General features: G+C 34.1%; 1 protein-coding gene across 1 annotated transcript in view; it reads left to right on the top strand.

Annotated features, from left to right (window-relative positions):
* LOC139685809 (cell adhesion molecule Dscam2-like) overlaps positions 1 to 15,573 on the top strand; it is a 454,184-nt gene that overhangs the window by 425,231 nt on the left and 13,380 nt on the right. Inside the window, exons 19-28 of the mRNA XM_071582927.1 lie at positions 662 to 811; positions 896 to 1,051; positions 1,207 to 1,503; positions 3,289 to 3,558; positions 5,874 to 6,305; positions 6,632 to 6,775; positions 9,863 to 10,006; positions 14,553 to 14,714; positions 14,880 to 15,016; positions 15,314 to 15,503. Of these exons, the coding sequence (XP_071439028.1) occupies positions 662 to 811; positions 896 to 1,051; positions 1,207 to 1,503; positions 3,289 to 3,558; positions 5,874 to 6,305; positions 6,632 to 6,775; positions 9,863 to 10,006; positions 14,553 to 14,714; positions 14,880 to 15,016; positions 15,314 to 15,503 (2,082 nt within the window). The remainder of the gene's footprint in view (positions 1 to 661; positions 812 to 895; positions 1,052 to 1,206; positions 1,504 to 3,288; positions 3,559 to 5,873; positions 6,306 to 6,631; positions 6,776 to 9,862; positions 10,007 to 14,552; positions 14,715 to 14,879; positions 15,017 to 15,313; positions 15,504 to 15,573) is intronic.

Below are 15,573 nucleotides of genomic sequence, written 5' to 3'. Positions count from 1 at the left end.
CTTTTGATCTGTTTTTTTTGTTTTTATAATAATTCTATTTACACATTTTAATTGTAATCATATTATAGAGCTTAGAAAATTTTCATTATCCCATGTGGAATAAAAAGCATAAAAAGATTTATCCGAGCCCTTTTCTAGTTGCCATTGAATCTAATTATATCCAATACATATCATTTCATGAAATATATGTTGTGAAATACCTCAAAAATATGATTATTATGAAATATCCCACTAAAATTATATTTGATGTTTATGTTTATGAATGAAATCAGTTCTTAACATGGTATTATGTACATTAAATCATGAATAGAGAAGACAAATGTATGCTCTTAATATGCAGGCATTCATAATATTTTTTTGCATCCAACTCAATACTTTGATAATTCCATTCAAATATTATCAATAATGTTTCTGAGGCCAAACTCTAGGACAATTTCAATTGTCTCTTAAAAATACACCCGAGCATGGAATACTTTTACATAGAAAAATAGGACATTTTTGCTGAATTTTTGGAAGTCCTAAATTAGTTTCTGAACTGGGTATGTCACCATCCAATTAATTTCTCAATGCCATTGACTTGGAATTAAAATGTTGCATGAATGTATGCAATTAATGTCTTAATATTTTTATGAAATGACATCCTTCTCTGTTTATGTCACAGTGCCTACAGCACCACCCCTTGAAATTGAATGTATGGCAAGAACAACTCAAAGCCTTTTCATACGGTGGCAGCCACCACCTCAACTTTTTCAGAATGGCGTAATCCAAGGGTACAAAATTTACTATGAAAACGTCGAAGAGTGGCCTCCAGGTTTGTCATGGCAAATTTTAAATTTAATAAGATATCCATCAAAAGATGCAGCGTACACTGGTACATGACTTTTTATCATTACAGGTCATATAGAGGCTGACACTAAGATGACAATAGACCTAAGCACTGAGATACATGGCTTGCAAAAATATTCCAATTATAGTGCTCAAGTATGGGGATATACCAGAGTCGGTGATGGAGTGAAAAGCAAGCCTATTTTCTGCCATACTGAGGAAGACGGTAATCTACAGTCAGAGAAAAGTAGTTCTGATTGAAAATATGTTAAGGGTTTCATTTTGCCTTAGAATTTGCAAATGCTGAAGTTAATATCAATTTGCTGAACAAGTTGCATTTTTGCTAGTGGAAGTCTAATGAAAATGTTCCACTTTGTGTAGTTCCAGAAGCACCCGCTGCCATCAAGGTCATGCCCAGTTCCCCCACGTCTCTCACTGTGAGCTGGCTGCCACCATCTCGACCCAATGGAATTCTCACAGCATATCATATTTACACTAGAGTGCTGGAGGGTGGCAGTGAGCGGACTTCATATAAGAAGAAAGTGATTGCTGCCAGAACTCGATACGATGCCACCGACCTCCGACAGAAGGATGCCTTTGAGTTTTGGGTGACTGCACTCACTAGAGTTGGGGAAGGTCCCAGCACAAGAGTGGTCTATGCAACGCCCTCATCCAGGGGTTAGTATCAGCCAGGAATGGCAGCAAAGAACTTGACTGTCAGGGTGAAAGAAAAGTCTCCTATTTTATTATCACTCATTGAAGCATTTTACTCTTTTCATTGGGCTACCCTTCATCACCAAGGTCCTTGAGACAATTTTGCATGTCTAAGCAGTGTTATCTATTATATGCCTCTTGAAGGATTTCATGAATAAATTGCAAAAATCATAAATACTGTATTTTCCCATCAATAACCCATGATGCCGAGCATCTGTATACACACACACACATATGTATATACACATACGTATGTATGTATGTGTGTATTTATATTATATGTTTATATATATATATATAATATAGACATGCGCGTAAATATTAAATAAGCACGTAAAAATCATATTTAGTGTGTGTAAAAATATGTCTATATCCATGCACTAATAGATGGTAACAACCAATGAATACATGAAATCATAATTGCCCATGGCTATCTACTGTAAGTATATAGAAGATAGAAGCAAGATGTTTGAAATGAATTCCAAACAACAGAAGGATCAAAAAATAAACAATATTTACAAGCCAACACAATATGCCGCCTTATTGCTTTTTTGCTATGATTCTTAAGTCAAAACAAGACATAAGTTTTTGTGCCCTTTCATTTGCTATATATATTAACTTTCAGCAAACCAAATATAAAAAATAACGGAATGAATGAAATAGAATTTTCTTGTTTTGTTTGCTTTACTTTGCTTTCTAAGTATCGGCGAATAGCTGTTCTAGACACCCTCCAAGTTCTATGAAAGTGCTCCCTTCATGGTGATTGTTTAAAACCTGAATTAAGTTAAGCTTTTATAATTTAGAATATTCTCAAGAAAATTGCCCATGGAGAAGAAAATCATATACAGCGATGGTGTAACTAGAAGTCATCAATTTCGTGAAAAAAAAGGAAATCGCAAGGCTGACAGGATTTATCCATTAATAAATCTTTTAAATCAAAGTTATGTTCTAGTTGGGAAAAGTGGATGATGTCTGATATGAAAGACTACACAGAATCGGGAAGGATTAAAAGATTGTCTTATGAAAAAATAAGCCGGTGGATCCTGGAAAGTTGGCAGGGAGTCAGAGTGACTTGTGTAAAAAATGGATTTGAAAAAGCTTAACGAAATATATCAATGCCAGTGCTAGAAGATGAGGGAGTGTTAACTTCGGAGAGCAAACTCAGTGATGCACCTGAAGAGATAATACATGCACTTAATTCATTTAATTGTGGTTCAGGTGATGAATTTCTAATACGTATAAATGATGAATTCCTAATTTCGTATACGTTAAGTAATATGTATTATAATAAAGAAATATTATGTATTAGATTAAATGAATTATAGAAATTATATATTTCTTCTTTTTCACATGGATTTATGAGATGAAATAACTTTAAAAGTAGCAAATCTGTATAAAATAGAATGCAATTAGAAAGACATGCTTCCAGACTAATTTATTTTTGTGAGACTCTTCTTTAAATTATTGTGTACATAGGTATGTAAATGTTTGGATTTTTTCAATTTTCATTACACAACGCGCATCATCATTTTTTTGATAGTCTGAACATTTTTTTATTAATAACATTTGCGTTATCGATGGGAAAATACGGTATTTTTAAAATTGTATATAATCTTTGACTGATCTTCACCATTGGATTCCAGGAAAATTAAAAATCTATTACTATTTTTGTTGACAGTATTAATATTAAAATGGTATCTGAACCACTATTCCTTCTAAGCACCACTATTATATTACAACATATGGCAGTCCCAGCTGCCATTCTTTCATTTGGTCAGGTCATCTCCGTGTTAAGGAGGAGTTCAATCCTCCTACCATGTGTAGTGGTTGGGTCACCAGAACCAGAAAGGGCATGGATCCATGGGGAAGGGAATTCCATCTCCGGTAGCCATTTTGCAATCCAGCCTGATGGTGCTCTGTTCATCAGCGATGCACAGAGGAGATATGAGGGAAACTACACTTGTACCGCACAAAACTCTGAAGGCTCAGATCAGATCACATACACCCTCCGTGTCCAAGGTATGTTCCTTTGATGGATGACTCATGTGTATGTGTGTGTGTCTTACCCTCATTAGACTAAGGATGATTCCCTCTCAAATTTCTGAAAAAGGTTATTTTCAGGTACTTTGTTTATCGTATGATCGTTTTAAGTCATACTGTCATCTCTTAAATTGGAAATATATCGACTCCCCTTTGTTGAAGACTTTCTAGGTCAATCATTCTGTTACATGAGAGTGTACTTCTCAAATTATGCCAATTTTTAATTTATTTAATACAACCTATATAGCGAGTAAATGTAATATGTAATGTAAGCAACCATTTCTAGTCATCTATTACGTGTACATTTGAGTTCTAAGATTCCCCAATTGTTTCTTAGGATTGATAATAAATAGAAAAACTAGGTTAAGCATAAAATATGTTAGAATTCTTCATAAGAATAAAATATAGATGGCAGCTCCATAAATTTCACAGAATATGTATGGCTGCTGCTAGAGTGATAAGTGCTTTCAATACTCTGCATCATTTAGAGTACAAAAACCATGTATAATTATCCATTTTCTCTGTTTGTGTGGCTTAACCCCCATCAAAATTCATCATCACACAAGTGAGACATGCAATGATTGTGCTATGGATGTGAAAATGTTTTTATGGGTGTAGCAGTTCACAGAGGGCCAAACAACATGTGAAAATTAACCCAAGAAGCCTCAGCCATTGATTAGCCAAACTTAAAATATGTTTTTTTGAGTGGAGCAAGTTGTTATGGTGGACCGGCAATTGAGTGGCAATGACATTGCTTCTAAAGTTGGCATTTTCATGGGATCAGTGCAGACAGTCCTTTGTGTAGACCTAAAAATGTTGAAATGGGAAGTTTCTTCAAGGTACGAGCCCCAAATGCTGATCAATGAACACAAGGCTGGCTGGTATTAATTTCTCAGGTGATGTCTACCTATGATGATACCATGAATAGTGCTTTCTTTTTATAAATTTTGACATAGAATAAGCAATGGATACCATTTTTCAATCCAGAAATAAAACAATAGTCTGCACATTGGATAAACACTAATTCTTTGCAAGCGAAGAAATGTCAGGTTACTGTCAGTGATGAGAAAATGATGGTGGTCATGTTGGCCATGGCCGAAAGCATCATTCCCATTCATTATTTTCCAAAGATGCTACAGTGATGGCCATATCATATGAACACATTTAAAAAACCAAGGTCCTTTCAGCATTTCAAGAAAAACTACTGGAAATGACTGCATTGATCAAACAAAAAAAGATTCAAGAACATATTTTCATGTAAACACTTAATATGAAAAAGATAGTGTCATTGCATTAAAAAAAAAGCAGCTACATATATGTCAATGTTTATTCATCGAAGAAACCCAGAAATTTGTCATCACTGGGCCAAAATACCTTTAAGCTGTCTTGTTTCAGTGTTCATGAAAAAAAACTTGACAAAGTTTGCACGAAATTTTGTATTTTATATCTTAAACTCAAATGGTTATAAATATTCTAAAACTTATGGTAAACACAATGGTTCAATAAAACAATGAATTTTAAGTTAGGCTAGGATTTTTAGGGTAGAGACTGAGGGAAAATTAGTGATTCTATCCCAGATACCAAGTAAGAGTGTCAAAAATAAAATGCATGAATGTGAAACAAATTGTTTTCAAATTCTCTTGCAAAATGCAAAAATTCAATTGTTTGAATGCTGAGAGTTTAAATTAATGATTTCCTTCTTTCTGAAGGAGTCATTTTCATTGAATTTTCTAGGTGCATTAAATTATTTTTCCACTGTCACGTCTGTTTTACCATGACATCTATTCAGTTAAGTAACTCTTATAGTGCTATCTGATAATTCCTACCTCTCATTGATCAGACATAATCATATAATTTTTGGGAGCATTGTTAATTCATAAATGGCTTCCTAGCACCATTTATTGGCATTCCCAATTTAAAACCATGATAGGTTGATTACTATGTTTATGTTTTTTTATGTGTATACTGATAGCATGTATGGCCAATTGAGTTATTGAAATATTTATATATAGTTGCATTGAAAGCATAGGGTACATGGCTGTTGAAAAGATAACTTATCCAGGCAAAGGTTACTGGGAAGTAAGGTAGCTAGCTCATTGAGAGTATAATTGAAGGAGGTTAAGTGATAGAAAAATGAAAAATTTTATATAGTGGTATTTTATTGGGGATGAACTCTTCAGTTATGAATTAGGTTCCAACCCAAGTAACCTATGCTTTCAATATATCTGCACTGTGTTTACAACAAATGCATGCAATAATAATTGCATTAATTTTTGTTTATTTTAATTAAATAGTTGCACCATCTGCTCCTCAAATCCATGTCACGTCCACTAGTACAACTTCACTTCATCTCCAGTGGACAGCTGGGGACATGGGTGGAAGTGCCATTCGTGGATACTTACTCAACTACAAGCATGAACCTGGGGAATGGGAGAAGAGAATTTTACCCCGCAGTGCAACTGGCTACAAACTAGAGGATTTAGCATGTGGAAGTGAATACAGGCTTTACCTAATGGCTTACAATAGTGTGGGAAGTGGAGCACCAAGTGAGACAATAATGGCTGCAACAGATGGTTCGCCTCCTGGAAAACCTTTGCAAAGGGAGTTTGTGACACCCAACACAAGTAGTGTGACACTCAATATGCGCCGTTGGGAGGATAATGGCTGCGAAATATCACATTTTGTCATTGAATACAAGGAATCTGCTCAAGAAGATTGGATCAAAGGTATTCAAAATTGACAATAGTATTTTAATGGCTTATTCTTCTCATTTGTAGTTTTAGAGTGATATTAGGCAAAATATGTTATAAATTAATGAAATATTTTTGATAATTTTTTCTATAAATGTCATGAAGGCTGAAGTGCCTTAAATTTAACCCAATTATTGCCCATTCAGCCATTCTATTGCGAACACTTAAAATATAAGTACATATAGCCAAATATCTTATAAGAATTAGAGATGTATAACAGATTTTGCCAGAGTATTGTAATTGTAAGAATTTAGACTATGAAATAATATGAAGCTAATTTGAAGGTTTTGATCTCATTTCAGTGGATAATAATGTGCAACCCAAAGATAACTTTCCCATCATGGGCCTCTGGCCAGCCACAGAGTATGTTGTTCGGGTCACAGCATACAACAGTGCTGGATCTACAGAGGCAGAATACACTTTTGGGACTCTTCCAATCTCTGGTGGTATGTAAAAAAATTAATTATAGCAGTCTCATGTGAAAAATTCTTAGTTATATTTTGGCATCTTCTCTAGATATGTATCCCAGTATTTTTAGATGGAATCCATTATACAACTGCAATCTGTTGCCCACTATCACCTGTAACAGGTGATAGTGGGTAACCCTGTCTTACTTCTCTTCCTAAAACTTCTCATGTGGACTCTCCATCCATACCTCTCACCAGAGCAGTCTGAGATATGTGCAGGTTGCAGTTTAGTCTCTTATCCCTCCAATCTCTTACTATTTTCTGTTAAATATTCATCAGTTTTTCCCAATCCACTCCATCAAACACCTTTTCAAAATCTACGAAATGAATATCCTGATTGTATTCTATATTTCTTTCTTATAGTGGCCTCATTGCTACAATGGCATAATGCATACCTCTCCCCTTCCTGAATCCAAAATGATCATGGCCTAAGTAATCATTTGCCCTGCTCTCCATCCTCTTGTTGATAATTTTAAGAACCACTTTAGTTGTGTGCGATAACAAACTTATTGTTCTGTAGCCCTCACATAGTTCAGCATTTACTTTTTTGGAATAGGAACAAACACTGATCTGACAAAGTCTTCCAGCCACATTCCTTTCTCGTAAATGCTATGAATCAAGCCATGAAAACTGTTTTTCCCACCTTTCTCCAAACCTTTAATTAGTTAAAGTTACTGTTGCAGCATCTCCCACAGTTTCTTTGGAATTTAATTAGTTACACAGGAATATTGTCTACCCCAATGGCCTTGTTTGATTTCAATTTCCTGAATACCCTTTCTATATTACTATCAACTAAGCTGTCCTCATTTACATCATATTCTCTCTCTATGTGTAGCCTTGCAGGCTTAATGTTTTATTGTACAATCACCTTTAAGATAGAAAGTGTGTGGTAATGTATATTTCTCCCTTTCAAATGTAGAGCATTTTGTAAAACAGGTAGCCAGGGGACTATTTTATCTTACTCATGTGGTCTTGTTTTAATTGAAACATATAGCAAGAAGGGCACTTTTTTGGAATAAGTGACGTTTCCAATGTATTGCTCTACGGAGTAGCAGAAAATATTGAGAATTCTATAGACCCATGAAGGAATTATTATTTTGCTATTTCTTTTAAATGGAGTGCCATGTGCTTTTATGAGAAGCAGATGACAAAAAAATCTTTGGTGACTCCTGTTATTTGATTTTCTTTTCATAAATGTAAACTAAGATTGGTTTGGTAGATTTTCAAGAATTTGATTCATTATCATGGGAACAAGTTCTCATTAAGCTACACTTAAACAACATGGCATTAATTAATGTTGGGGAGTTGACTGGCAGTTGAAGTCATTAATACCATCAGGAGTAAATGGGTAATTTTCTAGAGTTAATATTATCAGGGTATGGGGGCAGAAGGGTGGAGAAAATCCTAGGTTTGGCAATAGTGAAATACGCAAAGGGGTACACAATTTAACATACCTCTGATGGATGGCATAATCTATTTGAAGTGATCTTCACGTGGAAGCACCTCAAATAGAGATATCTCTGAAAATTATTCACTGCCAGAGTCCAAACCCTGACCCTTAAGGTGAGAAACCACTGCAATGGCCAAATACCTTAAGCCTACAATCAAGGGTGTGCGGCATGTGGGTTTTGAAAAGTAAGAAAAATAATAATTTTTAATTACACTCAATCAAAGATTGGATATAAATTTAACTATTTCATGCATTTCAGCCAATGGCTTATTATAAGGATGACTATTCATAACTTAAATATGCATGACTTATCAAAATGTTCGTGTGTTTAAAATGGCCAATAGTGCAAGGGCTGTCCAGAAAGTAATCTCCATTTTCATACACCATGAGAAGTAGTGGAAGAGCCCAATGGTTGCTGCATTGACCCACACAGTAAGTCTTGAGCTGCAGGAGTTGGAAGGTCAAGCCACTTGTCATTTGTTTACAGTAGCAATTCAAAATGAACAATACAGTTCAAATTCCCTCCAAATCTGAAGTACATTCTGTAATAAGGTTTTATTGATATAAAAAAACTTCAAAACTCCTGACATTCATCAGGAAGTTTGTTCTCTGTATGGACTAAATGTGATAAGTGACAAGAGTGGTGCATCAGTGATGTTGTTCATTTAAGAGTGAATACAAATTTCAAAGATGATTACAGAAGTGGCCACCAAACTGTGGTGAACAATGAACTGCACCTGAAAATTAATGAAAAAGTTCATGAAAACCAAAGTTTTATGATATTTGAAATATTTAGAAAGATTTTCACAGATTTCTATGACTCTGTTACTTGGAGATAGGCCTGAAAAGTCAACAAATATCCATGATGATGACTGAAGTGACTGCCCCTCTGTGGTAAACAATTAACTTCACCCGAATGTTTACGAAAAAGTTCGTGAAAACTGGATTTTTACAATATCTGAAATCTTTAGAAAGTTTTCTGCAGATTCCTACATCTCTGTTACATGGAAACACTGCTGAAAAGTTAGATTACAACATGTTTTGTGCTCGTCTTGACGAGGAACTTCAAGATGCCACCATCAGTAGGCTGCGATCTCAGGCAGCAGAATTTAATGCCCAAGGAATTGAAAACTAGTTCAGAGATATGACAAATGCTTAATGTTTGGCATATATGTATAAAAATAGCAGAGATATGTAATTTTAGGATGAAAATAATAAATGTTCTGTATTTATCCCAGTGTATTTTTTATATCATGATGGAGATTACTTTCTGGGCAGCCCTCATATTAGAAATTCATATTCTTAAACGAGCAGTATTCAGTGCCAATTAATATATTTTACTGGCTATGCATAAAATTAGTAAATTATACTTAATTGGAACTAATTTGCACTCTCCAACCTAAGGATATTCAATGCAAATATCAAATAGCAAACATCAGACTTTAGTGTAAATTATGCAACATTTTTCTATAAAAATGAAATAATATTTATGCTAAAATATTTAAGCATGGGTACATCATAAAGATAACCTGCAAATTGCTTCCTCAACTTCATTTCTCCCATTAGAAACTTACAATAAAGCATTTTTTCCAATTTGTTTTATCTCTCATTTTTAGGAACGTTTACTCCAAGCATAGTTGATGTGGATATGGAAGAGACATCATCATTTTATCTTGACATTGGGTTAATTGTTCCCATTGTAATTTCACTGTTGGCAATCATTGGAGTAATGATTGCTGTCATCATTTGTATTAGAAAAAGTAAGTAAAATGAAATATTAGTTCATATTTTTAAGCATCCCACAGGGTAACCTTTCTTTTCATGACACCATTTTATAATTAAGCTAAAATCTATTTTCCTCTCAAGAAAATTATTATTCTCTTGCATTAGGTTGTAGTTGAATATTTTTTAAAAAATGCCAAAAAATTTGTTGCTTGGTATCCATTTGTTATTAGTATGTTTCATTTTTTTTAATCGAATTGGGCAATGCAGATGAAAGAATTGCCCAGAGAGTTAATGCTTGGTAAAATTTTAAGATTTTTAATAAGTAAATAACAAAATTGGGATTTCCTTAAGGATGAAATGTAAGCATACTATGAGAAATGTATATCCTACACCACAAGGGAGCTTGACATGTTGTATTCTGTTTACTTGAAATGGAACTAAAAAGATTAGCCATCAGCGGAGATGGGCCTGTCAAATATTCACCATATTAATTTCCACATTTTACCTGTGAAGCTTACCGTAATATTTTAGAAATTCTTCTACATTTAAGATTGTTCATGCTAATTAATTCAATGCATCTCATTCTTTGTGTATTTTTATGAACCTAAGCGTAAGATTAGGGGATACAAACTTCATTTAAGAATTTTTTTCTTAAAATTAGACAAATATCATCCATGGTCGCCATTCCTGCAACAAAGTGAAAAAGTGAATTATGAAAGGCTTCGTTTTTGGCATACAAACCACACTAATTTTAACAATTGTTAATAGTGTAATCAAATTAAAAACCAAAAATTTGTCAATATAGGTAAATCTTTTATCCATAAATATTTCAAAACTTTAACTGCAGAAGTTAAATTTGATACTTGTACACACAACATTTTGTGAAGAGATTTAACTTTAGGGATGGTAGAAATCATAATTATTGATTTCTTATATTGAAATAAAGGAAAGCAGAATGACATATTGCTCCCCCATTTTCAGAAATCTCTTTTAATTTGTGAGATTTTCAATATTTTTATAAAATATCATAGGAGGATTATTTGCTATTAGGTACCACTGTACCCTATTTTTTCCCACTTCCATTTTCAGTTTTTGTCTTAATTCACTGTCGTATGCTCAAAAATTAAAATTATTATAGATTAAAAAAATTACCATTATAACTTATGATAATTTACCTGGAATGAAAATTATATTGATTTACCCTTTTCTAATCCTCAGCATGTAGGTATTTACAAGATTTATGCACATCAAATATATTCTGCAAATGATCTGGTAAAACCTAACACTTATATTTTTAAGTTCCCCAAATTTTCATGTGTTCATACATCGAGGTGTTAAATTCATTGAATGGGCATGATTTTGAGTTAGCACACCTTCAGCTGCTTGTTTGAATTAGTGCCAATCACAGCTATCCAAACAGTACCGTATTTTCCCATCGATAACGCGCGCGTTATCTGTAAAATAATGCTCAGATGGTCGAAAAAATGACGATGCGCATTATGTAATGAAAATTGAAAAAATCCAAACATTTACATACCTATGTACACAATAATTTAAAGAAGAGTCTCGCAAAAAGAAATTAGTCTTGAAGTATGCCGTTTTAATTGCATTTTATTTTAGACAGCTTTGCTACTTATACAGTTATTTCATTTCATTAATCCATGCGAAAAAGAAGAAATATATAATTTCTATACTTAATTTGATCTAATACATAGCATTTCTTTATTATAATACATAGTACTTAACGTATACGGACCTGAATCACGATTAAATGAATTAAGTGCATTTATTATCTCTTCAGGCGCAGCAATGAGTTCGCTCTCCGAAGTTAACACTCCTCATCTTCTAGCACTGGCCTTGATATATGGCCTTAAGCTTTTTCAAATCCGTTTTTTAAGCAAGTCACTCTGACACTCTGCCAACTTTCCAGGATCCACCGGCTTATTTTTTCATAAGACACTCTTTTAATCCTTCCAGAATATTTGTAGTATTTCATTCCAGACATCATCCACTTTCCCAAACTAGAACGCAATTTTGATTTAAAAGATTTATTAATGGATAAATCCTGTCAGCCTCGCGATGTCCTAATTTTTCGCGAAATTGATTACTTCTAGCTTAAACATCGCTGTGTACGATTTTCTTGAGAAAATTTTAAATTACTAACGCTTGAATCAGTTCAGGTTTTAAACAGGGGTACTTTCATAGAACTTGAAGGGTGTCTAGAACAGCTGATCGCCGATACTTACAAAGCTAGGTAAAGCAAACAAAACAAGAACATTCTATTTCAGTCGTTCTCTTATGCTTTGATATTTGATTTCCTGAAAGTTACTTTATAGAGCAAATAAAAGGGCACACAACCCTTTGCCTCATTTCGACTTACGAATCATTTCCAAAAAGCAATAAGGCGGCATATTGTGTTGCCCTGTAAACATTGTTTATTTTTTGATCCTTCTGTTTCTTGGAATTCATTGCAATCACCTGGCTCTAATTATCTGTATATTTACGTTGGATATTCGAGGGTGGTCTGAATAGTTCCAGACCTAAACGTGAAGATGGCAGCAAGTGAATTTCGATGTTCATCTGTAGGCACTCATGGAACAGTCGTTTGAATGAGTCGATGTGAGTGTTTTTATGAAAATGGACAAAATCGAGTATCGAGCTGTCATTAAATATTTGTTTTTGAAAGGCAATACGCCTACGCAAAGCAAAAATGAGTTGGATTCTGTGTATGGGGAGTGCACCTCCACCACATCTAACCATGAAATTTCGGGCAGCTGAATTTAAGCGTGGCTCTAAGAGCCACGGACCCGCAGGCAATTATGATTTCATGTATGCATTGGTTGTTACCATCTATTAGTGTATGGATATAGGCGTATTTTTACACACAGTATATATAATATTTACGCGCACATATATGTATATAGAAATGCACGGCATCTGTACAAGTTCAAGATTACTATGAAGCTGTGGGCGCGCGGTATCTATACAAATTCATGATATTTACTAAGTTCTGGGTGCACGTTATCGATGGTAAAATACGGTATATAGTATGGATTTTACTCAATTACAGCTCAATAGTTCCATCAAGAGCTTCTTCATTCTTTCAACATCATTCTTTGTCAACTTATGGAATATACTGACAAAGAATGGAAGGAAGATAATTTCTGCTATGCAATAAAGATAAGGCAGAATGGTAAAAATAAAAATATGGCATTCAATGCACAATATTCAACCCACAAAGCCAAATTAAAAATATTTAACGGATCATGAAAGATAGTATTAACTGGAAACTAATGAGTTATAGAAGGTTAAATCCTAAACACTTAGTACCAAATCAGCCCAATCAGCTGGGACCCTTAGAGATAATAGTGATCATAGAGTATGCCAATGGTGTCCATGAGGTAGTCATTGCTGTTTCGAGATAACCTCATCACTAGATAAAAACATTTTAAAACGTGGATGTTAAAAGAGAAAGGATGGAATTTAAAATATAGAGAAATAACTATAATACAGACCAAGGGCAAAAGGTTAGGGCAACTGGTTGCCCCTTCTATGACCAAGAAGACTCCAGAACTCTTAGAGGCTTTACCATTAGTTATGTGTCTGCTGGACAGTACAAACATTGAATTTAACCAAAAAGTTTCAACTTGTTTTTTCATGGTTATAAGTCTCAATTGGATGGTTTCTCTGGAGTGCTAAAAGTGTTTATACTTTACTAAAGTTTGTTCTTTCTTTCCAAAGGTATTATTTTTTTGGTTGTCCCTCATTTCGTAGTGCAGTTTTCTCATTATAGAGACATGCTATGAAAGCAACCGCAAGTGTCTTCATCAGAAAATGAGTAAAACTTCTCTTTTTATGTCCAAAGATCCTAACACAGCTCTGTTTTCTTTAATGCTCCAATTTTGTACAAGAAAATACTCTAATCTCCCTTTCAATAGCAGTTCCAATTCTCATGGAACATTTGACAATTACAATATGCATCTGATTAGGTGTAGGTCAAATCTAACCAAAATGGCCCATATATATAACCATCAAAGTTGATATAATAGGTATGGCTTGACTGCACAAATTTAAATGTCAGTTAAAGATATTTCTTCATAATCAAGCATTTACAGCATTTATAAATATCTAGAGTAATAATTCTTGTTTTTATATGATATTTATGTATTTATTTGCTTTTTAAATACCTCGGTTTGTTTTTTGTTACATGTTTTCTTAATACATATTTGGTAGTCTGGCCTGTTTGGTCATATGGTATGAAAATATTTTTTTATTATAACAATGAAATTATCTATGTTTCAGTAGGTTTTAATTTAAGTTAATTGAATCAATATTAGTTAATTGAAGTAATGAAATGAGAAGGTTTGGTTAACTGTGATATTATTATTGTATATCTGTGAGTATTCATAATTTCCATCATCTGCTAATAAGAGTGAAATTATAAGGCAATATTTTCCAAATCTGATAGCCGAAATTTTTTTATTCCCCTGAATAATTATCCATATTCAAGCTTATGGCATATTGTGTTTATGATATTTTTAATTTAATATATTTCCTAAATAAACTGTTTAATCTCATCAGAACCTCCAGATGAGGCTGAATGCACTGGAATTGAAGATGGACAGTCCATTGTTTCCATTGACAACAAACAAAATATGGCCCAAAGAGAGCAGTATTATGCTGCTGTTCAAAAGGGAATACCAACACCAGTTAGAGATGTGAACACCTTGGAAAGAATACCAGGTATGAGCAAAATTAATCGTTAAAATCTAGATTGTTATGATGGCAAATACAAAAGATGCCTGAATGATTTAAGCCTTTAAATGTAACATTTTATATTTTAACTCTGATTTCATAATTTAAATAAGTACATATTTATTTCAACAATGACTCAATTTTATTTTTCAGAATATGCAGAAGATATTTATCCATATGCCACATTTCATGTACAAAGCCAGCAGCAAACATCTTCCCCTGCCCACTTCCAAACCTTTGTTTATCATGATCAGAGACTTGCCGCAATGGAAACCATACCTCTGAAAAGTGTGAGTGGACTGAATGACATGTAGGCAACTTTAATGATTGATTAAAATTTATTCAAAGCAAAATTACACTCATCCGAGCTCATTAACATCTTGCTTCAAAAATTATATGAATGCGATAAAACTACTCCGCCGAAATTTGTGCGTGTGAATGGCGTTCCAAATTTTAGTTGGACTTTTTATCTACTTGAAACATCATTGACAGAAACAAAAGTATGCGAGTGATTGGTTTGAGATAACCTTCGTTGACAGCACTACTAGCTTTGAAGGAAATTGTTTTCATTTTTTTTCGTGTTGTAGAGTCCGCATGATGATTACGCCAAATTAAGGCAGAACAGAAAGAGAAAATGTTTGAGGTCGGAGAGTGAGGACTACGACAGTCTGGGCTCGGATTCAGACACTGAGAGCCAAACCGAGTCCTCCAATCACTTGTATGACCTGGGGCCGAGCGGGGACCGCCTCGCACACCAAAATGTGCCTCGATGCAACAGTACGTAGCCTGCCATTGTCCCACACTCCCACCACACCACCCATCCCCTCCATTACCTGTCCTTCAGAGA

The sequence above is a fragment of the Hetaerina americana genome, unplaced genomic scaffold (assembly GCF_022747635.1).
Source record: "Hetaerina americana unplaced genomic scaffold, ioHetAmer1.1.p SCAF_12, whole genome shotgun sequence".
NCBI classification, from domain to species: Eukaryota; Metazoa; Arthropoda; class Insecta; order Odonata; family Calopterygidae; genus Hetaerina; species Hetaerina americana.
This window is presented reverse-complemented; position numbering and strand designations above follow the sequence as displayed.